This window comes from Marmota flaviventris, chromosome 4 (genome assembly GCF_047511675.1).
Source record: "Marmota flaviventris isolate mMarFla1 chromosome 4, mMarFla1.hap1, whole genome shotgun sequence".
In the NCBI taxonomy this organism is placed as follows: domain Eukaryota; kingdom Metazoa; phylum Chordata; class Mammalia; order Rodentia; family Sciuridae; genus Marmota; species Marmota flaviventris.
The window spans coordinates 31,545,593-31,571,718 of record NC_092501.1 but is presented as its reverse complement, the minus strand read 5'-3'; the positions used below and the strand labels follow the sequence as shown (position 1 = coordinate 31,571,718).

At 38.8% G+C, this 26,126-nt stretch overlaps 1 protein-coding gene across 3 annotated transcripts in view; it reads left to right on the top strand.

Moving 5' to 3' along the window:
* LOC114083696 (ectonucleoside triphosphate diphosphohydrolase 1-like) overlaps positions 1-26,126 on the top strand; it is a 97,285-nt gene that overhangs the window by 16,836 nt on the left and 54,323 nt on the right. The window contains exon 1 of one of the 3 annotated variants that reach the window (XM_071611052.1): positions 13,088-13,106. The exons of the other annotated variants lie outside the window; for them this stretch is intronic. Coding sequence (XP_071467153.1) covers positions 13,097-13,106 — 10 coding nt within the window. The 5' untranslated portion in view covers positions 13,088-13,096. Of the gene's footprint in view, positions 1-13,087; positions 13,107-26,126 lie in introns of those variants that run through there. 3 annotated transcript variants of the gene reach the window in all.

Below are 26,126 nucleotides of genomic sequence, written 5' to 3'. Positions count from 1 at the left end.
TGATCATTGCCATTTTGACTGAAGTGAGATGAAATCTTAGTGTAGTTTTGATTTGCATTTTCCTTATTGCTAGAGATGTTGAACATTTTTTCATATGTTTTTTGGCCATTTGTTTTTTTTTTTTATTTTGAGAAGTTTCTGTTTAGTTCTTTGGTCCATTTATTGATTGGGCTATTTGGGTTTTTTTGGTGTTAAGTTTTTTGAGTTCTTTGTATATTCTGCATATTAATTCCCTGTTCTTTCCTCTGCACTATAGAGATCCTTTCCTATGTACAAATCTTCTTTTGTAGGAGCTATCTCTCAGATTTTGAATGATATTATATGACTCTTCCACATCTGTCATTCCGCAGCTTGAAGAAACCTAGAACTCTTACTCTTTTGCCAACGTCTGGTCAGCTAACACTTTTAGAAAGCTTTGGAACATCATCTGACTCATAAGGTCTCACTTTGAGTGTGTGTCTATAACTTAATACAGAATATGTTTTGAAAGACAGCTTTGGGACAACTTTGTTATTTTATTCATGCAGCCAGCAGTTGATTTTGTTTCAACCTGGGAAGTTTCATATAGTACATCTTCTTTCCTTACTTTGATACATTTCTTACAGATTTATGATTTCTAAGACTGCTTTCTTCTACTTACTTGCTTTTTAAATTTAAATTAGGGGTGTATGTGTGTTGTATTTTATGGGTCTGGATTCAGTGTCTGGTATCTCTCTGATTCTCATTGAGAAAGAAACAATATTGGTTATTTCTTTCACTTCTTACTTTTTTTGTTTCTTTTTCAAGGCAAATGGCACTGGATCTATATTAACCACAAATTAAAGTGATAAAGTAATTTGAAAAATGGAAATAACTGCTAATATGAGGTATATAAACAAAAACTATCATTTTTATTTTTGAGAAGGAAAATATAACATAAATGGGGGCTTTCCTAAGCACCGTCTTAAACACTTATACTCATTATTTCATTTGACCTTTACAACCAACTTATGGAATGAGAACTATTGTTAGTCCCATTTTAGAGATGAAGAACAAAGGCTAGTGTCATAGGCCTAGGAGGGCAAAAGGTGTGATGATAACCTAGAAATGCCAGACTCAGAGATTACTGCTGTAAATTAGAGAAATGAGGCACTCACTTACATTTTATGCTAATTATAGCTTATGTTGTTGGTTGGAATGATTTTGTATAATCTGTGGAGGGTACCACACAGTTATGTTCTTTAACAGAGCATACAAAAGGTAAAACTTTTGATTTTATAGGTCAAGGACATGACATTGACATTCTGACTTCAATTTGTATGATCCTTTTAATATTAATATATATGTAGCTCTATGAACATGAGTAAGACCTAGCAGGTATATCCAGCACCAAGCACATTTTAAACAACCCAGTGTCATTCAAAGCACAAGTATGTATATATGAATGGGTATATGAATAAATGAATGGAATGAAATAGTCATGAATGAAGTTATAAAACAACAATGTGCTCATAGTCTATTAAAGTGTTTGGAGCTATTTGTCCCTAGAGTAAATCCTCCATTGACTGTTTTGCTTCATGAGTTCCTGTGTCTTTGTATAATTGTTTTCCTTCCTGACTCAGTATTCTGAATGGAACATTTATCCACATGAGATGTTCCTGAAGTTCTTTGCAAATGGAAATGGGTAAAAAGTTAATCTGGGTGATTCATATTATTCTATTTAATGAAACAAACTCAGGTTTGATTCCGGTCATGACTGTATTCAAAGACTTTGATCTAAGGTGTGGGTTCCAGCTGCAAAGGCTTTGGGGAATACATTTCTGGTCTGTGTCCAAGTCTTTGAGCAGTGAAATCTTTCTCAATGAGTATCAGAGAGATACCAGACACTGAATCCAGACCCTTGTGAAAAGAGTAGATTGAAGTAAGTGCCAGGAGTCAGTTCCCTACCAGTTTGGTCCACATTTAAGGTCAGGCTCTAGTTCTAGGCTGGAAATAGAATGAGGAGCATGTCAGTTAAACAGATTGTTACACACTGGAATGGACTTAGGCAAGGAAGTTTGCCTAGATTCTGCCAAGGGGAGATGAAATTGTAGGACACTTCACTCCAAGTATGGAGCAATAGTGGATTTTTAGAAGTTTTCCCACTAGAGTGAAGAAGTTCACAGTTAATACTCCAGAAATTTGGTGGGACTAAATCTTAGGAGCCAAATTTATTGTGTCTTCAAGGCAGAACTGAGTAGGGGTAAATATGACAAGTCACTGAGAGAAATTTTAAAGTAGGGGCTCCCTTCTCTTCTTTAGGCCTTCTTCTCTCCTGTTTGTTAATGTCACTCTCAAAATATGCTACTCTGAACTGAACATAACACTGCAGATCTAGTGAAGGTGTGTTTACAGTGATCTATAAAGGGTTAACGTTGTGCTAAGTGAAATAAGCTAGAATCAGAAAATCAAGGGTCATGTGTTTTATCGCATGTGTGTTTTTTTAAAATATTTTTTTAGTTGTAGATGGGAACAATACCTTTATTTATTTGTTTATTTTTATGTGGTAACAGAGATCGAACCCAGTGCCTCAGGCATGCTAGGTAAGCTCTCTACCACGGAGCCACACCCCCGGCCCCCACATGTGTTTTTTTCACATGAGAAAAAGGACTGTCATAAAAATAGAAAGGAGACCAGAAGGTAGAGTAAGGGAACCAAGGGGATAGAGGAAGGGATAGAAAGGTGTTGGGGAATGAAATTGACCAAATTATGTAATTATGTAACAATGCTCATGTGCAAAGATGTCACAGTGAATCCTATCATTATGTATGAATATCATGCACCAGTAATAACTTTTTAAAAAAATAAGAGGGAAGTTCAGATATAGACACACAGAAAAGAATGCCATGTGAAAACACAGAGAAAATGGTATATAAAGACATAGGCAGACTAGATAGCTATGTTACCACAAGTCCAGGATTGGGACCAGAGCTGCCAGAAGTTAAAGAAAGCAAAGAAGAATCCTCCCCTAGAAGGTCTAGAAGGAACAAAGCCCTGCAACACCTTGATTTTGGACTTCTAGCTTTTGGAACTGTAGGACAATGTATTTCTGTTTTATTCAGCCACTCAGTTGTGATACTTTGTTATGGTAGCCCTAGCAAACTAATTCAGTCAGCATGTGACCCAGAACTTCCATGCCAAGAATTGAACCAAGTGAAAGGAAAATGTGCAGTTTCACAAAAGACTTGTTCACATGTGATCAGGGAAGCTTTATTCATCTTAGCCCCAATCTGGAAACAATCTGAATGTCCAATAACAAGTAAAGGGATATGAAAATTGTGGTGTACATGGAATATTATCCAGAAATTAAAAGATATAAATTATAGATATGCACAGCAACAAAAATGAACCTCAAAATATCATGCCCAATGAAAGAGGCCTAACATAAAAGACCATCTACATGAAATTCCACCTACATGAAATTCTAAAAAATAATTAGCACTCTAGTAACTAAACACAGAAAATGAAATTTGAGGGAAATGGCAATGTCTTTATCTGGATTGTGGCAGTGATGGTTACTAAAAAAAAAATTGACAAACTTGAGTGGGTCTGCCTAGAATGAGGAAAGATCCAGAGTCCTTGTAAACTTGCTCCTGGTTAGTTAAGAAGTTTAGCCAAATATTTAAGAAAACTACTACATGAACCTGAGTAAACAATCCTGTATTGGGGGAAAGAGATATTATAGGGATTTGGGGAAAATTTTATGTTGTAAAATAGTTATTTATGAACAGGGAGAATGTGAAGAAAGAAGAAAAAATCCCTCTTAGTGATTCCATCCATTCTCCATTAGTTCAGTTCAGCTCTTTCTGTTTTTTTCTGGTTTTTCTACTATAGTCTTTCCTTTCTTTTTTTTCTGTTTCTGAATTGATTCTCTAAAAGCTTAAGGCTGCTTTTCAACCACTGGTCCTCTAGACCATATATTTATTGGTTTTAGGATTCTTAGGTGATTGTGTGGATGGTGGGGTAAAGGCATGGAACTAGAAGTTCTAGGATAAAAAGTCTGATCTGGTAGTAGAACTTTGGTTGAATCTGATGCTTAGCCACATATCAGTTGGGCAAGTTCCCTTTAGCCTCAACTTTTGTACACCTGTGAAATGAGAGTATATTGAGTGTTATATATGTGCATCTATCCTCTGTTCTTGGGAGTTTCTTTGAGGATGGAAAAAGAGCTTGAAAAAATGCATTTTAAAATCATTGTTGAAACTATCAAAATGCAAAATTTTGTATTACTGTTGCCATTATCAGACTTTCATTTATTGAACCTCATTTAATGAGGAAGCTCCCCAATTCACAATGGTTCGTTCAGACCTTGTCCATGATTTCCAAAAATTATTCACCTCAGAGTCATATGAAACCACAAAGGAAATCCTGTTTGTTAATTGGTTTCAAGTACTGTCAGCTTCAAGTGGAGGTCTCTTGTGTGTGGGCTGGGGTTGGGGACGATGCCCTTGACTAGCACATAAAGGGAACATTTCAAAGGAAGGATGCTAAGTTTTAACTAGACTTCAGAGCAAACATATACTCTTCTCTTTGCTACAACCTTTTAAAAAATGTTAACAAATTCTGTTTGGATATATGTGAACATGTGAGTATCAGCTTGTTCTAGTAATCATATCCCAAGTCCTCCTTTGCTTGTCACATATGAAGAAAGAATTATCTCACACCCAGGTTTTCATGTTATCTTCTATTTTAAGAGTTTGACAGTATTCCTAGAAATATTAACTAAGTGACATTAGGACTTCTGTATTTCACAGGTATGCAGAAAAAAATAACATCTACTTATAGTCTTGCTGGCATTTTTATGGTAGGTAAAGTATTTGAATTTATTTTTAGGGCAAGCCAAAATAACAAATATTTATGGTTGCCTTGGGAACTCAGCTTCTAGATATTACTGATTATAAAAAGGAGGAACAGATTCAAAATGAGGCAAGTTGATGAACAAATAATAGAATAGCAAAAGGCCTAGGAAGAGGGTTGGAAGGACTATTAGATGACCTATGCAAAAATATAGATTTCTAGTCATTAAATGTTCCATTTATGATAACTATAGCCTTCTTTCCAGAGGGAGAAATGTAGCTGAATGCTTTATATAACCAAGTGCTTTTCTTGTTCATTGTTATTAGTTGTAGGAAAAACCAGTGTTGTAATTGACCATTTGCCAAATTGTCCATAAGGCAGGGTAGGTATTACAGGTCTAAGAACACCGAGGCCGGGACATCCAGTTTCTTGTATTCCTGGATCTTTCTTGGAACAGCCTGTGGCATCTAATGACATAGCACTAGTTACTCCCAAATTCAAGTTCCTTAGCATAAACAGACTTTATGGAAACACTAAAAATATCTTACGTGGCTTGCTTCCAGCATTTCTAGCACTGACTCTCCCCAGCAGCTCTTTGTTCTCACCAACCTCAGAGTCCTGGGGACTCCCTTGAGTGCTGTTGACTTGTGTAGAGAATGAGGCTCTCTGAAGGTTGGGAAGGTCTGGGGGGAAACTGTCCCCCCCCAGTTCCTTGGTGGATCTGGGAAGTGTCAGTTCTGGAGGCCAATAGCTGTATGGCCTTCTGGGTTCCACACTGTCTCTGTCTTACCCTCAGGAAACATTTGACATCCACTCAGAGAACCCAAGCCTATTAGAAAGCAGCTACAGCCCCAGTTCTCTTTCCCCTGGAGCTGACAGACAATGAAGAAGATGACGGGTTCCCTGTTGGGGAGGAAGCAAAGCTGGAGGCTGGGGTAGTGCCAGGATTTGAGCACTAGGGTCTGCAAAGCTCAGAGTTCCTCCCACTGGACTCCATCAGGCGTGATGGTGATGGGGATGTTGCAGGAGCACGGGCCCATGGGGACATGTGTGTGAGGCACCAGGTGACAAGAATGGGGCAAGGTCACTTGAAGTTATGGGGGTTGACAGGCCCTCCTGAGTCAGGAAACTCAGGTAGCAGGCTCTAAGCTGCCCATCAGAGACTCATGGAGCTGAGACCTCTTTGAGATGATGTAGCAGCCGCCCAAATGACCAGAAAACACTTTGGCTTTCATCCCTTTTCATCCATCTTCTATTCTAAAAATTCAGCTCTCTCTGGCTCTATTACTCTATCTGCATCTCAGCTGCATTCACTGGACACCTTCCCTCCGTTCAGATGTGCTTCCAAGAAGGTCCCTTCATTCAGACTCACTTTTGATAGCTTAACAAAAAAGAGGTAGAGTATTCTGCTTCTTTTGGGCAGGCAATTTAACTTTTTTGAGTATTGGTTTTCCTATGTATAAACTATTGATATTAATACTTAGTGTAAATCTTTAAATGAAGTAATAATACAAGTAATGCAAACCCAGTCTGTAGTTTGGCTTCAAGCAACAGTTGATGGGACAATCTATTTTGGCCAAAGTGATAAGGTCACAGAACACAGGGTTGACCACAAAACCAAACTAGCAACTTATGAGGCAGAAACAACCTATGACAACTTTTCTCGGAAAGTTGCTATGTCATCTGGCTGCCCTTTGCTGAAGGAAATAGGCAGGTGGGTCAGTGAGGAAGACTGGTGTCATTTTCTCGTCATGACTGAAAGCATAGAATTCCCAGAGTCAGACAAACTTGTATTTAAATTCCTGGTCTCTGCTTGCCATCTGTGTGACCATGAACACCTTACTAATATTTCTGACCCCCATTTCCTCAAGTGCAGTGTAGACTGACAATATCTACATTGTTGTGAGGATTTCATGAACATTGCACATAAAGCTCTTAGCAGGTGCCTGCACCCAGCAAGCACCCAACACATGATGAGGAGGAAGATGGAGAGGGTAATGGGAGGTTTTCTTGGTCTGGAGTTCTGTGGTGCTGCTCTTGTTATCTGAGGAGGTAGGAGGGAGGCAGGGTGGGATTTGCTACTACTGGATACTGGTGAAGTAGATGCTTATCTGAGGGTCTCATTTGAGCCTCTCTTCTACTTCCTGACCCCTAATGTCCTCCTGCTGGGGGGAATGCCTGAGTGTTGCCTAGAACCCTTTGTTCCTAACTCTGTAGGAATGGTTTGCCTTTCCCTTTCCCATGATGACTCCAAAGTCCTGTTATATTCTCAGTTCAGTGTTTGGTGAAAAGACCCTTGGTTCCCCTCTACCTTAAAGCCCATAGTAGTATTTCTTCTAAATTCTACCAAATCAGCACTTAGAGTAGGAAGAACCAATGGAGGATTAAGGATAATTGGGGCCCAAGAATTTCCAGGTTTCCTTGAAAAGAAGCCCAAAAACAAGCATGGAGGAAGAGGCACAATGGTCAAGGAGGGGGAAGTTGTGCGTATCCTTGACTTTATAGTTGCATCTTCCTACTTTGCCTGAGAAATCGAACCTGATTTTAGAACTAGAGGCTAATGTAGTTCTCCAAAGAAGATGGTGACTCAAGACTGGTACTCACCAAGCTAAGGTCAGTCCTTAATGCTGGCTTCCAGTTCTTACCGTCAGGATGAAAAGCCGGTTCCTAAAACACTCCAGAGCATTTACTTGACTGGGTGCTTTATGTTATACAACAATCCTTTTCACTTGGCATTCTCACCCAAGCCCTTCTCAGAGCTGCCAAATTCCTTCTGTATTTTCATTCAAACAAACAATATCTTTAACATGCCCTCTCTCTCCTAAAACATCTGTGTCTTCTTTGGAGAGGTTAATTAGCCTCTGGTTCTAAAATGAGGTTCATTTTCTCAGGCAGAGGAGGAAGATGCAGTTGGAAGTTGAGGAGTCGCCTCTCTCCTTCCCCTTCCTGCCTCCTCCTCCAATCTTGTTGCTTAATCAACAAATGTTGAAGTAATACGAACAACTTCATCCAATATAGATTTCTAAGAAAAAAAGATGAAAACTGAAAAGTTTGGAATCTTAAAATTTCCAACACCATTTACAATTATAAAAAACCTCTTGGAGGGGCTGGGGTTGTGGCTCAGCGGTAGAGCGCTTATCTAGTACGTGTGAGGCCCTAGGTTTGATCCTTAGCGCCACATAAAAATTAATAAATAAAGGTATTATATCCATCTAAAAAAAGCCTCTTGGATATTGCACATTTCCCATATTTGATCTTCTCTATTGATTAAAACTGCACTTATGACCTTGTGATCCATAATCATCATCATCATAGTCATCATAATCATTGAATTTATGGTTCATATTGCAATTTCTTAAACATTATTTGAGTTAGTTTAATACCATTAACAATTCTGTCAAGTAGGTATTATCATTAATCTTCCTTTTACAACAGAAGACACAAAGGTGGATAAATTGATTAAAGATCCCAGAGTTAATAACCTCTAGATTGGGTTATGTTTCTTCTTCTTTCCTCCTCTTCCTCCTTCTTCTTTTCAATTTAGATAATAAACTACTGGCATATAGGTGATATGTAGAAAGGCCATGGGCTGTGGACTTTGTAGATTTTAGAATCTTCCAGTGAAACATAATGAAATATATTAAATTGCAGGGAAAAAAGCAGAGAGAGATAAAAGGAAAATATATCTATATGGTTCATTGATACAACTTCTAGAGAAATTCAATCACTGTGGTGTTCCAAGCTTTGATCATCTTCACGTTTCTCAAACCAAGCTTTGATCTATTAAAATAGACATGTTTCTTGTAGTCTGTGTAAACATGAAGCTCTGTGAGTCACAAAGGATGTTAAAGGGTGGGCCTCCTTATTGGTAGAGGACAGTGAAACCTGTTTTTTATTCAAAGATACAGATGTTTTATGAGAGAGAGGGGATGTTAAAGATATTGTTTGTATGAAAATATAGAAGCGGGAATTTGGCAGCTCTGTCAAGGGTTTTGGATGAAAATGCAAAGTGAAAAGGATTGTTGTATAAGATAAAGCACCCAGTCAATGAATGCTCCAGATGAAGTGTTTCTTTTGCAAATTTCAAAGCTGAGAAAGAAACAAAATGGACTATCCAAGGAATATTTCAACTAATGGAGATTTTGCACACTGATTATGCAGATTATTATTATTTCAAAGCTATTTTCCCATCTTGATCTTGTGGAAGTTGCTTAACCTACATGATTTGTGTAGAGGATCTTTGGGATTATTAAATGAAAAAAATTATGTGAATTGCCCGGTTCAGAACCGGCACACAGAAACTCATAAGAGATATTGGAATTACTTTCTTCTATTACTCTACTAAGACTATTTTCAGTTATAAAAATTGTGAAACACACTTTATCTGGATATTGATTGGAATTATAACTTTCTCAAAGTTGAATACGGAAAAATAATTCTTGACTCTCCTTGAAGCATTAAAGGAAGATATTATTGCTGTTCTTTTTTGATTTAATATTAATTAAATATGATTTAAAATGTAGGAGAAGTTATTAATTCATTTAGGCATTCCTGATCCTAAAGGAGAGAAACATAATGTAACCAAACACATGGCCTCAATTTTGAAAAAAGCCGATTTAGGGGGGAAAAAAAAAAAAGAAAAAGAAGAAGAAGGAGGAGGAGGAGGTAAGCTGTCATGTTCAGATTTGCTACAAAGATTATAACTTTAAAAAGATAAGAGTCTAGAAAGAAATAACTAGATTAGAAATCAGATTATATGCTCATCAATAATCTTAGGGTATAAGTTAAAAGCATTTAAAACACTTATTTGACCAGAAAGACTTTGATGAGGTGATCAGAAATTATAGGTGAGTTTAATTTTTATACATGGTTTTTACTTTCTAGAATTTCTGCCTTGACTGTATTAGTCAGCTTTTCACTGGTATACTTAAATGCCCTAGGTGGCAAACTTTATACAGAAGAAGGTTTGTTTATGTTTGGGAGGTTCAAGGGCATGGCAACTGTATCAGTTCAGTACGGCTGAGGGCTTTTTCAGCTATGTCACTTCATGTTGGAGTGCAATGGTGGGATTACATGTGGGAGCAAAAGATAACATTTCTGTACATATATCCAAAGAATCGTATAGGTCAGGCTCAGGCTTTTATAACAACCCTCTCAGGAAAACTACCTTCTTTCCAAGAATAGGGACCCCAGTGACCTAAGGACCTCCCACTAATCCCCACCTATCAAAGGTTCCAATAGTTCCCACATCACCACACTACAGACCAAGCTCACAATACATGGGTTCTTGGAGAACAAATCAATTCAAACTGTAGCAGTTACTATGACTTTTATAAAATAAAATGTTTTCCTCCAAGGATTTGTACAATAGATAAAGGTGATGGCAGGCACCAAGAAGAATGTTTAGAAGATAGAAGAATTCTTTCAAAGGTATCACTCAGGCTAAATGATCCTTTGGAGAAGAGGCATGCATAAAAAATGCTAAAGATAACAAGTTGTTTTGATTATGGTTCAGTGCAAGAACATGAACAGGAAGAGGGATGTACTATGATAATAAAAGAAGCAAAGGAATTGGAACTAGTTTTCTTTCATTTAGGAAAATGCATTTCAATCAGTACAAAGTAAGCGTGCATAATTAAGAAATCATTGAAACATTGAGAATTTGTTAGAGAGCTCTTGATTTTTCCAAGGGAACTATGGAGAACTTTACAGAGATTATTTACATATATCATTTAAATTCTCAAAATTGATACACTGACTCTTAAAAATGAAAGGGTATAGACTCAGAAAACTCCTGATATGGTTTATACTTGGCAACACATTAAAATAAATGTGGGAGATTTGTTTTCCACCTAGATAAAAAGGCCCCAATTACTAGAAACACTCAGGGATTTACTAAATCAACTAGTAACAAATTCCCACAATTTGGAAAATATGAAGGAGGATGCTAGGCTTAAGAAATTCGGCAGCTTCTCAAATTCATGGAAATAATGTATTTTATTTCAGCATGAGATTTAATTTTTTTTGGTTATAAAATTTTTCAACAAGAAACCAGGCATGGTGGTACACGTCTGTAATCCCGGTGACTTGGGAGGCTGAGACAGGAGGATCACAGGTTTGAGGCCAGCTTCAGCAATTTATCAAGATCCTAAGCAGCTTAGTAAGATCCTATCTCAAAATAAAAAAATTAAAGAGGGTGGAGATGTACTCAGTGGTAAGTGCCTCTGCGTTCAATCCCTGGTACCAAAACAAAACAACAACAAAAAAAAATTTCAAACAAGAACAAGATAGAGTAACATGACAGACATCTATGTACTCATTACACATCTTTCAATAATTGTCAATATCCTGAGATTTTTGTTTGTTTGTTTCTTTTATCAATCCTCCCCCCACCATGCATAGTTACTACTGGACTTGAAATATTTTAAGCAAATCCCAGATATTGTATTATTTTAAACAGTATTTAAAACATTAAAATTATATTTAAAATATTTCAGTATGAGAAAGATGAATAACAAAATCTTTCATGATATACTTAAAGATGAGTTGGAGAAATATGGATTGTATAGAATGTATTGAGAGGATTGGTTCTAGCACAAATCACGGTAAAATCCTTTTCCCTATCTTCTATGGTCCATTTTATCAATGATTTGGATGAAAACCTAGAAGGTATTCTTAGAAAATTTGCCAATAATATATAGCTTTTAGTGAGACTACAATGTATTATGTAAAGGTATCAATTACCAACAGGCTGGAAAGATGGGCTGAAATAGTAAAGTTGACATTTAAATGATACACAGGGGGTGAGAATCCTGACTTGGAGATAGTTCACAGGAAAAAGATCTGTAAGTTTTTATTAGATCACAATTCTCAATCTGAGTATTTAAAATGACTAACCATATTAGAAAATACTAAAGTTTAGTTTCCAGATGACAGAATGTCATATTTCCACTATATATGCAATATTATCTTCAGTTCTGAGCAGTGTATTTTGAGAGACACATTAACAAACTGGAGGGCGTGTAGTGGAGGGTAATTAGGGTGTCACAAAATCTGAAATCATGATATGTGAGTAATGGTTAATGGAACTGGAATTGTTTGGCCTGCGTGACAAGAGTCTTGAGGATGAGGTTTATATACTGGCTACCTTTAAGGTTTAATTTTTTTTTTTAATGAAGAAGAGGTAAACAGAGTAAATGGTTTCATAACTTTGAGCAGGATCTGTGAGTGGAACTTAGAATGAAACTAAATTTGGGTCAAGATAAGAGGTTCCAAACAATGACAGATGTCTGGCCAATGGCTTGGATAGACTACATTTTACACCACATTGAAATGTACTGTGTCCCACCAATGGATATTTTTACTGCAGAGGTTAAAACCCATCTTTTGAGAATTCTGAAGAAGCAGATTTGCTGCTTGGAAAGAACTGAACTAGGTGAGGTTCACAACCTTGTCATATATTAGAATCACCTGGAGATGTGCCGCAGTCTGGCTGGGCACAATTCAGGAGCCACTTGTCAAAAGAAACGAACTTTATTTTTAGAACCACACACACCAAACAAAAAACAGCTCCTCAGGAAAACCTTCAGAGCCCAACGGCTTCCCACAGCCTCTCCATCTCCCCCACTCCTCCTGCTCTTGAGGCCGATTGGCTGGGTCGCATGGGCGGAGCCAAAAAAAGTCCCACAATGAGCAGCTCCATGGTCTGAAAGGGCGGGGAAACAGCCCAATGAGCATCACCGCAGAGGAGCCAATCAGCTGGCAGTTAGAAGTTGCTGGGGCCGCCATGAGCCAATCATCAGCTGGTAGCTGGAAGTTTGCTGGCAGCTGGAAGTTTGCTGGGGCCCCTTCGGCTGTGGCTCTCAACATCTCCCCCTCTCTGTTTAAACAAAAAGCATGTGGCTTAGGGACCGTGCCTGCCTTAGGTTGTCCAATAGTACATATGGTTCTTACCCGTTATCGGATGAGCTGACCTCAAGGCGTCAGCCTCCTGTCTTAGGTTGGTACCATTGCAATTGGATTTTACCTATCACTGACTACCGGTCCAGTATACAGCCACACCTGTGGGTAGGTCTTTGTATCAGCGGGGGGGGGGGGTGAGGTTCTTTGCCTCACCTCTGTTGGTCCCCAAATTTTAGCTGAACAACCATGACAAGCAGAAGGGAGGAAGATACACCAAGCCAATTGACGGTTCCTTTTGGAAAAATTGTACCACCGATGACATCATCAGCAAAAATATTCCAACACTACCACAAGTCGCTGCACCAACAAATAGTTAACAATGCATACAGGTGAGTTCACAATGCATACAAGTGATTCATAGTCCAGGCAAGTTCTGCAAGCAGTTCAGTGATGGCTATTGCAGAAGCTGTAGATTGGTTTTATTTTGTCTTCACCGTCACTGGGATGAAGATAGGAATTCTGGCAATAATGGCTAAAGAAAAATTTATATAACATTCCAGAAGGCACTAAAAGAAAACAATTTTCTTTTCTTTTTTTTTTTAGAAAACAATTTTCTTAACAATGTACCTTATCTTCAACAGAATTATTAAATATAATGAAAAGGAAAGGTGAAAGTAAACAAACAGATTTGTTAACCTCCTTTTTTGTTCATATATTAAAACAATCCTCAACAGCTGTTTACCCAATTTAAATTAAACCATTTAAATCACGTGAAAAAAAATATTTGGATCCATTTTTTCATGAGCGCTCATCATATATGATATATGGACATACGTACATTCAAACATATAACACAAAACACAAGTGTGCACACATAATATAATACATACAACACATAACATAATAGTAAAGGCCTTATAACTTTTTACAGGTGAAATCTCCATTGCAATGTTTAAAAACTCTATAGTCAAAAAAATAGAACTGATCAGCAAAACATTAACTTAGGTCTGTATGAGCTCAAAAAACAAAATAGAACTTCGTGATATGGGAAAGGGCAATAATAAAATAGATATTGAAAAAAGCATCCTGGTTCTGTCGCAGATGTAAGAATAGTCAAACTGGAGTTTTGGATATCAGTTGTTATGGATTTGAGCCAAATCATCTTCTTTTTGGTCTGTAGAAATCGCTTTAGTTAATCTTTCTGGAATCCAAATCGGCTGCTGTTCTCCCTGTGGAAACACATAAACAGACCCCCGACTCCAGACAATTACTGGGTCAGGACCTTTCCATTGTCCTGTTAGAATATCCTTCCAAAGTACCTTAGGCTTATGTACATTTTTTGGACACATATGCCTTTCTGCAGCACTAAGCCCTGATGAATTCAAATTTAAAAAGTTTAGAGTAAAAAGGGTTATTTAAATTTATCTTTGGGGAATATATACCCCTTCCCAATTCCTTCTTTTTGCTTTAATAAGTACATTTTAATAGTTTGATGAGCTCTTTCAACTATGCCTTGTCCCTGTGGATTGTATGGGATTCCTGTTAGATGAGTAATGCCAAATGTTGAGCAAAATTGTTTAAAAGAGGTAGAAGTATAACCAGGGGCATTATCTGTTTTTTAACTGTTTTGGAACACCCACAGTGGCAAAATTTTGTAAGCAATGAGCTATAACATCTTTAGTTTTTTCTCCGGCATGAAGGGAGCCCATCAAAAATCCAGAAGAAGTATCAACTGTAACATGCAGATATTTTAATTTTCCAAATTCTGGCAAGTGTGTGACGTCCATCTGCCAAATATGGTTAGGTATCAATCCTCTAGGATTGACTCCAAGATTAACTTGTGGTAAAAAGGTCACACAATTTTGACATTGTTTTATTATTTGTCTAGCTTGTTCCTTAGTTATTTTAAAACACTTTTGTAAAGTATTAGCATTGACATGGAACTTTTAATGAAAATTTGTAGCTTCTTCTAGTGTAGAGAAAATATGTATGTCATGTGTAGTTTTATCTGCTAAATCATTGCCCAAACTAAGGGCTCCAGGCAATCCTGTATGTGCCCTGATATGTCCTATAAAGAATGGATCTTTTCTGTCCCAGATTAGACTTTGTATAGTGGAAAGCAAAGAGAAAACAGTAGAGGAAGGGGAAATCCTACCAGCATCTTCAAGGGATACTATAGCATTAACTATATACTGACTATCGGAAAATAAATTAAATACAGAATCTTTAAACATTACAAAAGCTTGTAATACTGCATTAAGCTCTACCTTTTGAGCTGTTTGTTTGGGTACTAAAAATGTAAAAGTTTGATCAGGTGTAACTATTGCTGCTGTACCATTATTTGACCCATCAGTGAATATATTTGGAGCATTCATGATAGGTGTTTTTCTTGTCATTTTTGGAAAAATTACAGGATGCGATGACCAAAAAGACAATAAAGGATTAGATGGTAAGTGGTTATCAAATGAAACATTAGATTTGCACATGATTATTGCCCAAGTATTTAACTCATTAGCTAACTCATCAATTTGATTCATAGTATATGGAGTAATAATTTTATTGGGAGAAATTCCAAACACTCCCTTTGCTGCTTTTATTCCTTTGAGTATTAATTGTCCTACAGCCTCAGGATACCTAGTAAGAATAGTGTTAGGAGAATAAGATAAATGTATCCATAATAATGGACCTTCTTGCCAAAATATTCCTGTAGGAATATTTTTTGTTGGTAGTACAATAAATAATAAAGGTAAACTTATATCAATTCTATCCAAATGCATATTTTCCATATATGTTTCAGTGATTTTTAATGCCTTTCTTGCTTCAGGCGTTAACATTCGGGGTGAATTTGGATCTGATGGACCTTTTAGGATATCAAATAAAGGTCCCAACTCTCCTGTTGGTATACCTAGATAAGGCCTTATCCAATTTATGTCTCCTAATAACTTTTGAAAGTCATTAAGTGATTTGAGTTGATCTACTTGTATTTGAATTTTTGGTGGACGGACCATGGTTGAGGATAATAGAACTCCTAAATAATTAATTGGAAAATCTAATTGTACTTTGTCTATTGCTATCTCTAGATTATAATTTTTTAATAAGTTTGTAAGTGTGGCATAACATTCTAGCAATGTGTTTTTTATCTTTGTGTGCTAATAATACATCATCCATATAGTGAAATATTTGTAGTTCAGGATTTTGATTTCTAAGTGGCTGGATTACTTTGTTAACATAAATTTGACACATAGTTGGGCTGTTAGCCATCCCTTGAGGGAGTACTTTCCATTCATATCTCTGATCAGGACCTTCATGATTCAGTGCAGGGATAGTAAATGCAAAACGTGGACTATCTTCAGGATGAATTGGAATTGAAAAAAAACAATCTTTAATATCTATAACTAAAACATACCAGGTTTTTGGCAAAGCAGACAATTGAGGAATCCCCGATTGAGCAGGTCCCATAATAACCATCTCATTATTAATGGCTCTTAAATCTTGCAATAATCTCCATTTACCAGATTTCTTTTTGATGACAAAAATGGGAGTATTATGGGGAGATACAGAAGGTTGTATATGTCCTTCCGCTAATTGTTGTTTGACCAGATCATGGGCTGCTTGTATCTTTTCTTTAGTCAGGGGCCACTGAGGAACCCATACTGGTCTTTCTGATTTCCAAGTAATTTTTATTGTCTCAGTGGCCCTCTCTGAAAATCCAACCCATGTCTGTCCGTTCCTTGATCTATTTGTATTGGTGCTGCTATACCTTGTTCTTGTTTTTCTAATCTTTTTCCTTTCCTAAAACCTTGTCTAGTCATAATAGTGGGTGCATTTTGGTTGATGTTGTTTGTTAATATCAAACCTAATTGATCTAGGACATCTCGTCCCCATAAATTTATGGGAAGATGATCCAATACATATGGCTGTATAGTTCCTTCACATCCTTCAGGATCCTTCCAATCTAATACCATTGCACTTCTATGGGGATTAGTCGCCACTCCTAGGCCTCAAAGCGTTTGAGTGGCTTGTTGTAATGGCCAATGTTTTGGCCATTCTTGACGAGAGATGATGCTAAGGTCTGCACCTGTATCCAGTAGCCCATTAAATTCATGTCCTTGAATATTTAGTTTTAGCATGGGGCGAGAATCTAAATTTAAAGAAAGCATAGCCCAATCTACACCTGTGGAGCCTAATCCCTTGGAACCTCTTTCTACAGTATGACTGCAAAATTTATCATGTAGGCTGGGTATTATTAGTAACTGTGCTATTCTATCTCCTGGTGAAATTACTGATATACCCTTTGGAGAACTGGCTATAATTTTTATTTCACCTTCATAATCAGGATCAATTACCCCAGGACTTATCATAAGTCCTTTTAGAGTAGAAGAGCTGTGTCCCAATAATAAGCCTACTGTTCCTTTGGGAAGAGGGCCTTTTACCCCTGTGGGAATGATTTGAACTCCTATCTCTGGAGTTAGTACTGCTCTGGCGGAGGCACAGATGTCCAACCCTGCGCTCCCTCTGGTTTGTCTGATGAGGGATCTGATGGACAGTGTGTCCTGGGCACTACCCTGATGGGGTTGCTGGGTTCCTCCAGTGCTCCGTATATTTGTGGTTTTGGGCCCCGGAGCATTGGGCCCCCCTGTCCATTTTTTTGCAGCGGAGCCCGATGCCTTTCTCCACGATATCGTGGATGAACACCTGGTCCTTGTTTGTTTTTTGATAATGGAGTATCCTCTATGGTGGTTTGAGAATGGCATTCATTAGCCCAGTGTCTCCCTCTATGGCATCGTGGGCAAACACCCGGTGTTCTACTCCTTTGATACCTAGTTTTGTTAAACCCTCCTCCTATGGGGCAATTCCTTTTAAAATGTCCTGTTTGTTCACAATTGTAGCATGTTCTTGGCCTGGCATCTAAAGCCTGTTTTACTGCAGCTGCCACGACTTGCCCTTGTTCTAAAGCCTGTTTTACTGCAGCTGCCACAACTTGCTTTTGTTCATTAATGTCTCTACATAATTTAATATATGTGTTTAAATCTTCATGTTTCCATGGTCTAATGACTTCTCTGCACCAACGATTCGCTTGCTCATAAGCCAGTTGTTTTAGTAATGGCATTGCTTGTTCTGTATTCCCAAAAACTCTGGTAGCTGTTTGAATAAGCCTATCTACAAATTCAGCATAAGGTTCATTAGCTCCTTGTATTACCTTAGATAATTGACCTTGTAAACCTGCATGTCCTTGTAAAGTCTTCCATGCCTTAACTGCAATTTGTGCGTATACACCAGGATCATATGCAATTTGTTGCTGCTGATCCTCATAAGGTCCCTTTCCTGACAACATATCTAGATTTCTCCGAGGATAACCAGCTGCTGCATTTTGCCTAGCCGTCTCCTTGCAAAATTCCTCATTGGCAACCTTCCATAACAGGTATTGTCCTCCATTTAGCACAGCTTTACACATATTAGCCCAATCTGCTGGCATCATGTTCAAGTTTCTTACAGTGAAGGGTGCTTGAGGACCATAGGTTGTTACAGCCTCTTTTAGCTGCTTCACTGTTTTGAAATTTAAAGCATGGTGAATTCGCTGCCCTCCTGCCTCAAATACAGGGCATGTTAATATTTGAGATCCTGTCTCAGGATCCCAACTATCAACTACGGGGTTTGGGGGCCTCCCAGCATATGGAGGTGGCCTTGTTAGTTGGACACTTATGCCCTCTGGTGATAGAAAGGTGTTAGTAGCAGTCTCCTGTAGAGGTGGTGCTGTTGGTTGGACACTTACACCCTCTGGTGATAGAAAGGTGTTAGTAGCAGTCTCCTGTTGTAACTTTCCCCCGATGGCTTTTTCTTCTTTACACTTTCTTTCTCTGTCTGACTAGCTTGAGAGGCCTTCTCTTTTACTTGAATTTTTTCCTCTGTCTGACTAGCTTGAGAGACCTTCTGTTTTACTTGAACATTTCTACTATAACCATAATACAACCCAAGAAGATAACGCTAAACAAAACTGAACCAGAATGAAACAAAAGTGGAACAACAAAAAATCATTATAATAGCCTTTCTATCCTCCTGAAATGTCCATCCATCCTTTCTCCCTATCTGTTCCTCAGATGTGAGCGGTTTTTCTTCCATCTTACACATCTCCAGGGACAGGCAACTTAAAACAAAAGTTTAGCAAAATAAAAGAGGAATCTTAAAATGGCTACCCATCCTCTCGCCCTGCCCTCAGGGGTGAGCAGTTTACCTTATCACTTACCCTCAGTGGTTCCCCGTGTGACCCACCAAATGCCGCAGTCTGGCTGGGCACAATTCAGGAGCCACTTGTCAAAAGAAACGAACTTTATTTTTAGAACCACACACGCCAAACAAAACACAGCTCCTCAGGAAAACCTTCAGAGCCCAACTGCCACCACCGGCTTCCCACAAGCCTCTCCACCTCCCCCACTCCTCCTGCTCTTGAGGCCGATTGGCTGGGTCACATGGGCGGAGCCAAAAAAAGTCCCCCAATGAGCAGCTCCATGGTCTGAAAGGGCGGGGAAACAGCCCAATGAGCATCACCGCAGAGGAGCCAATCAGTTGGCAGCTAGAAGTTGCTGGGGCCGCTGTGAGCCAATCATCAGCTGGCAGCTGGAAGTTTGCTGGGGCCCCTTCTGCTGTGGCTCTCAACAGAGATGTAGAAAATGACCAAAACCTGGGCCCCACCCCCAGAGATTCTGATGCAGTTGCTCTGGGTAGGACTGGAGAAGTTCCCCAGGTGAATCTCCTGTGAAGTCAGTGCTGGAAACTGCTGGAGTGTGCAATTTCTAAGGATCCTGTCAATTTTGAAATAAATAAGTACCATTCATGGGCTATTTTCAGGGTCAGAATGGTGGAAAGCCTGATGATGACAGAGAAGTCAGGCACAAAACTGAGCTCTGGAGAAAAGAAAATTAAGAGAGAGACTTAAAATAACAGCGCTTACCAGGAGTGAACCCACCTTGGAGGAGAAGTGCCAGTATTGTTGAGTAGTGTGTAGCAGTGAGGCTGAGTGGGAATGGTACGAGTTGGAGAGAGTGATTGAAGAAGATTCACTTGTCTTATGGATAGCTAGTGTGACAAACTATTCTGGTTTTGCTGGGACTGAGAGGTTTGTTGGGATGTTAGATTGGCAATGTTACATTTAGGTTAGTCCTGGGTAAAGTGGGATGGTTGGTCATCCTAAGATTGCCCCATAAGCTCTGATATGAGGGCAGCACAGGAAGCCTTTCTCTATCCTAATGACTTCCCTTGCAGAGTAAAGATAGCTTATATATACATCTGACTACATCACTTGGTTGTAAAGGGAATCAACAAAGGCTAAAATGCCATGTTCACTCTAGCTGTTTATTTCAATCATGGAGGCTTGCTTGCTTGCCCAGTGACCTGCCAGGATGCTTGTCTTGAGCTCTCTTTGGGATGCCTTCGAATTCCTAACTCCACTGCTCCCTCTTAACCCCAGGTGAAACCTCCTAAAGTGATTTTGAAGTTAGTTTCTTTGAAGAGCTTCTGACAACTCCTTTCCTGCTATTTCAGTCCCTCTCCCACCATTTTCTGAAACAATTGCCAAAATGATTTCACTAAGCCATCTGGCTTCAGGGATGGTAAGCAAGGGCTGCTTTAAAAAAGTAGACTAGCAATGACTGAGGGAGTTGCCCAATAAGGAATTGACTAGAGGTGTGTGGCCCTTACATACCTCCACACTCTGTGTCTTCTAAAAGGAGAAGTATGGTGGGAAATGTTGATTGTTTACAAAAGTAGCACAGAGAAAACCCCTTTGAAATCTTGAGGCAAAAGGTCCATGGTAGTGCTTTAAAATATAAAGAAAGAATTGGGAAGTTTTCATTAACTGTACCCTTAAAAGGCCTTGCAACAATTGTGCTCCATATATCTATATCTATATCTATATCTACATATAAATATAGATATAATTAGCCATTAACAATGGGGAGGGGTAGCTGTAATGCACTATGAATTTAAGCAGTTGTTTTGAAAGTATGGTACCTGGAACAGCAACAGTGCATCACCTGGTCCCTTATTAGAAATGCAAGTTATCAGGCTGGGGTTGTGGCTCAGTGGTAGAGCACTTGCCTAGCATGTGGGAGGCACTGGGTTCTGTTCTCAATAACACATATAAATAAATAAAATAAAGGTCCACTGACAACTAAAAAAATATTTTAAAAAAAGAAGTGCAAGTTATCTGGCCTCACCTCAGACTTATAAAATCAGTAACTATGAGGTGTCCAGCAATATCTGTTTTTAATAATCCTCCCAGATGACTCTGATTCAGGTTTATGGTTGAGAACCTAATTAGAGAAACTGTCTGAAGGGGTTTCCCAGAGCTTGCCCTTTGATACAGAGCAGAATAGAAAACTGCTAGCAAAAGAAACATCAGTCCTGACCACTGAGCTAGAGTGGATAGTGGGGTTAACATTTGCTTGGTAAGATATCATTCATGTGCCAGGAGAGAAAAACTAAGAGTGAAATCAAATAGAATGAGAATAACAAAGCACTGCCCAGTCCATTTAATTCATGTCATTTCAAAATAAGCATGTCACTATAAAATGTCTGTAACTACCAATATATACCAACATAAAAAGGAATTGTATGAAGTGAATGGACTTTTAAATATTTTATATTTTGTTTCACACTGAAGATGTGACCTGTTGTGAAAACATTATGTCCAGAGATAGTGGATTTTTGAGTGTCAAGATTGGATGCAGAGAACCAGCTAAGAGCCTGCTGAGAGAAAGAGGTGGTGGTTGAACTAAAGGCAGCAGAGTGATGGAAAAGGTGTCAAGGGTCTTTGGGAGGTAGAATCCCAGGACTTGGCACAAGGTCCTGGGAACATTTCCTGAATTGACAGAGTTGCTTGGATGTGAAGGGTGAAGGTAAAGAAGGAATAGAGGATCTACTGCTCTTCTTGGTTTCAGTAACTGGATGGGGGGTGGAGATGTTCACTAACTACAAATGCTGAGCTATGGAAACTGATGAGGAAGAGGTTTGTCAGGAATGGGAGAAGCATGAATTCTCTTTGGGCAGGATAAGTTTGAAAAGGCAAGCAGGTAGCTGAAAGGTCACTAATACCTATGCTTGGACTTAATAAAAGGACTTTCCCACATGTGGTCAGTAACAGGCCATGGGACTGGACTGGGCAGGATAACTATAAGTACTTTTTTCATAAAACCTCATTATTTTCACATCAACTGACCAAAGTAAATCATGTTTTTAATTTTTCAGTATAAAACATGAAGATTTGGGAAGTTAAGTAGTTTACTCAAGTCACATGGGTAGTAAGAGGCAAGATGAGATTTCACTTTACATCATGATGTAGTTATAAATAAGGTGAGGTATTATTGCCTAATCATATTGCTTCTCCTTAATCAGAATGACTGATTCTCAGATACATTGTAGAGTTAACAATCCTAGCTAAGGAATGGCCAGTCAAGTGTGTTGTTCCTTCAATTATAAGCAAGCCATTTGAGTCTATTATTCTCGGTAATTCAGTGAAAAAAATATCCCATGGAGTTTATGACTAAGCTCTGGGATCACTTTTGGGATTTACTGCCCAAACATCTGTCCCCTTGCTTCCGACAAAATATGCAAACTGAAGTTAAGGTTGCCTGGCAGCTCACTAAAAATAGAACCATGGAATTGAGAAGTTAAAAACCATTTGAAATTGCCAAATAAATCCCCCACCTTTGGTGCAAAACATTGTGTACTAAAAACCCAAATCAATCTTATCATTTATTTATTCAACTGACATGTGGACCGCTGCTATAGGCTAGACCTTCTGCTGGGGGCTGGAGATGAAGGATTCTCAAGGTGCCCCAACTCATGAAGGAGACTGGCACGGGTTAGGGGCTATTATAGCACTGTGGGAGGGGCGCTCTGAGAGGAATGCAAAGGAGGGGATTAAGTTCATCATTAGAGAAGGGGTCAGGGCCTTCAGGAAGACTTCCTGGAAACAGAGACATACAATGTGATTATCTTGAACCTCAATTTCTTCATTACATACAGTTAGCTAAAGAAGAGAGGAAACAAGTGTTTTAAGCAGAAGATAGAAGCAGAAACATTTTGCAAAGCATAAGGACATGAAAAACAAACATTGGTTTATAAATTAACACAATAAATGCACCTGATTCTGGATTCTGTGGCTGGCTAGCAGCATGGCCTTAAAATTATTGTTGAAGAGTTTGACTTTGATTTTCAGGGGCATGGGCAGCACTGGAGAACTTCACAGTGGTAGGGCTACATAATGAGGTTTGTGTTTTGGTGATGATCACACTAGCTTCAGAGTGAGGATGGATTGAAGAGGAAGAGCATAGAGGTGGAGGGCCCCTACAAAAGCTGTCGATTGAATCTAGGAAAGAAATAGGGAGAAGTGAAGTGGAGTTTAGAGAAATTTAGTGGGTAGAATAAAACAGAGTTTGGAGGGAGAAAGAGGGACTGAGGGAAATAGGAGGGTGGGAGATGGCCTTTACTGAACAATTATACAGAAAGATTAGTGTGGGGAGCAGTTAAATTTTTTAAAAAAAAATTTTTGTAGTTGTAGAGAGACAGCATGCCTTTATTTTATTTGTTTATTTTTATGTGGTGCCTCACACATGCAAGGCAAGCTCTCTGCCACTGAGCTATAGCCTCAGCCCGCGGAGTTAAATTTTTAATATGGTAAGTTTGGCTGTAGAATATCAAAGCAGATATGTCCTATAGGTGACCGACATTGTGAATCTGGAGCTCAAGAGAAAGGTGTGGACTAGAAATACAGATTAGGGAATCATGTCTATAAATATGAGGGAGTTAGCCAGGCTTAGTGGCACACAACTGTAATCTTCCTTAGGGAGGCTGAGGCAGGAGGATCGCAAGTTCAAGTTTAGCCTTGGCAACTTAGTGAGACTCTCAGCAACTTAGTGAGACCCTGTCTCAAACAAAACAAAAACAAAAACAAACCAACAACCAATGGCTGGGGCTCAGTGGTAAACAACCCTTGGATTCAATTCCCAGTGCCTCTCACCAAAGAAAAGAAAAGATTAGGGAGGTGTCATTATAGAGGTTTGGAGTTATCCTCACAGAAAGCAGGGAGTTGTCACTGTTCAGTTGGGAGTACACACACACACACACAGAGAGAGAGAGAGAGAGAGAGAGAGAGAGAGAGAGAGAGAGAGAGAGAATCAGATGAAGCAAGGTCCCAAGATGGAGTGCTGTGGAACATCCATATTTAAAGGGTATGGAGCAAAAAAATGAGTTAGCAAAGTAGGGATCAGATAATTAGGAGGGTAACTAAAAGAGCCTAGTGTCATGGGAACCCACAATGGAAAGAGTTTAAGTAGTAGGAAATCCACAGGAAATGTAAATACTGAAATGTGTTCATTGGATTCAGCTCTAGGAGGTCACTGGTGATATTTGTGTGAGCAACTTTAGGGGAACAGTGTGGCAGAAGCCAGATGCAGTGTGTTGGAGATTGAGTGGGCTCCAGGGAGGTGGAGTTAGGAATGTACATAGTGTGAAGAGAAGCAAAAAAAAAAAAAAATCATGTTAGGGTATTCAAGTTATTAGAAGTGGCAGGGATCAGCTCCCTGGGGATACCAGAGGAGAGGTGGTGGTGAGACAGGAGAGTAAACCAGTACCATATAAAGCTCTAAGAGGGTGTGGCCTTGCCCCACCCATCTTGGGAGAATAGATACAGTGTGGCTCCAGTACTATTTTTGATAACCAAGTATTGTCCTTGCTAGCTGTCCCATCCCTAAGGAGGGTTCTACTGGCATCATTCCCAAAGATCAGTTTTTGTATAAAGAGTTTCCCAAAAGGTGGAGTAAAATTTTTCTGTCCAACTCATATGTCCCTCAGGGTCTTTGGGTTTTCAGGAATTTCCATAAAGAATTCCAACCATTTTGGCAGCCATTTCCTTGTACTGTAACATTTGCTTCCCTTCGTGTGGTATCTTGAACTTTTACTAAGGCAGAGACACTTTTCCCTGCCCTCAGAACATTATTGAATTCCAAAGGAAAGAAAGCATAAGGAATCATTCGGTGTTGGCCCTCCCCAAATTGGATTCCTTGTCTGGCTGCACCCTCTTGCCTCAGTAGGCCTGAGTAAATGGGTAAGCATAGAATCGGGAATGGGAGCCACAGGAACAGATTGTGATGTCCATGTCATTCCTGTGGTCTCCACATTGTCTCTACATTCTATAGGGAGCCTTGGTTTTAAAGGGACTGTCTATCACACCTCAGTGATAGAAAGTATGAGAATCCCATGAAATCTAAAGTGTGAAAGATGGCTGTACAAGACACAATACCCATGTGTTGGGCTGGGGTTGCGGCCCAGTGGTAGAGCACTTGCCTTGCATGCATGAGGCACTGGGTTTGATCCTCAGCACCACATAAAAATAAATAAAATAAAGATATTGTGTCCATCTACAACTAAAAAAAAATTAAAAACTACCCATTTATTAACCAGCTCTTTTTTTTTTTTTACCTTGTAGAACAATTGATATGGCAAGATAGCATGGTGAATATGAAATCAGAGTGAGGAGTTTGTTTGGTTATTTTAGAGGGGGCTTTCTTCATCACTGTGGAGAAAGAACATTCAGTGAAAGTTCTTTACTTAAGCCCATAGACCACCTCTCTCCTTTAGGCCCTGTTAGAGATACACTGACAGAATTTTTTTTTCTGATTTTGCCCCCCACATTTTGGTGGCACATTTTAGTTGTACGTGCATACAATGTAACAATATTATTTGCTTAATATCATTTCCCAGAACTTTCTCTTTCTCTTTCTTCCTCCCACCCTCTGGTCCCTTTCCTCTGTTATACTGATATCCCTTTGATTTTTAATTTTTTTTTAAAGTTTGTTCTAATTATTTATACATGATAGTAAAATCATTTTGACACATAGTACACAAATGGAGCACAACTTCTCATTCCTCTGGTTGTACATGGTGCAGAGTCACACCAATAGTGTAATTATACATGTATATAGGGTAATAATGTCTGTATCATTCTACCTTCCTTGCCATCCTTACAGACCCATCCCTCCCCTCACTCCTCTCTGCACAATCCAAAGTTCCTTCATTTTCCCCACCCCCCACCCTTATTATGGACCAGCATCTGCTTATCAGAGAAAACATTTGGCCTTTGGTTTGGAGGATTGGCTTATTTCACTTAGCATGATATTCTCTAGTTCCATCCATTTACCTGCAAATGCCATAATTTCATTCTTCTTTAAGGTTGAGTAATATTCCATTGTGTATATTATCCATTCATCTTTTGAAGGGCATCTAGGTTTAGATTATTCCATAGTTTAGCTATTGTGAATTGAGCTGCTAAAAACATTGATGTGGTTGTGTCACTGTAGTATACTCATTTTAAGTCCTTTGGGTATAAACCTAGGAATTGGGATATCTAGGTC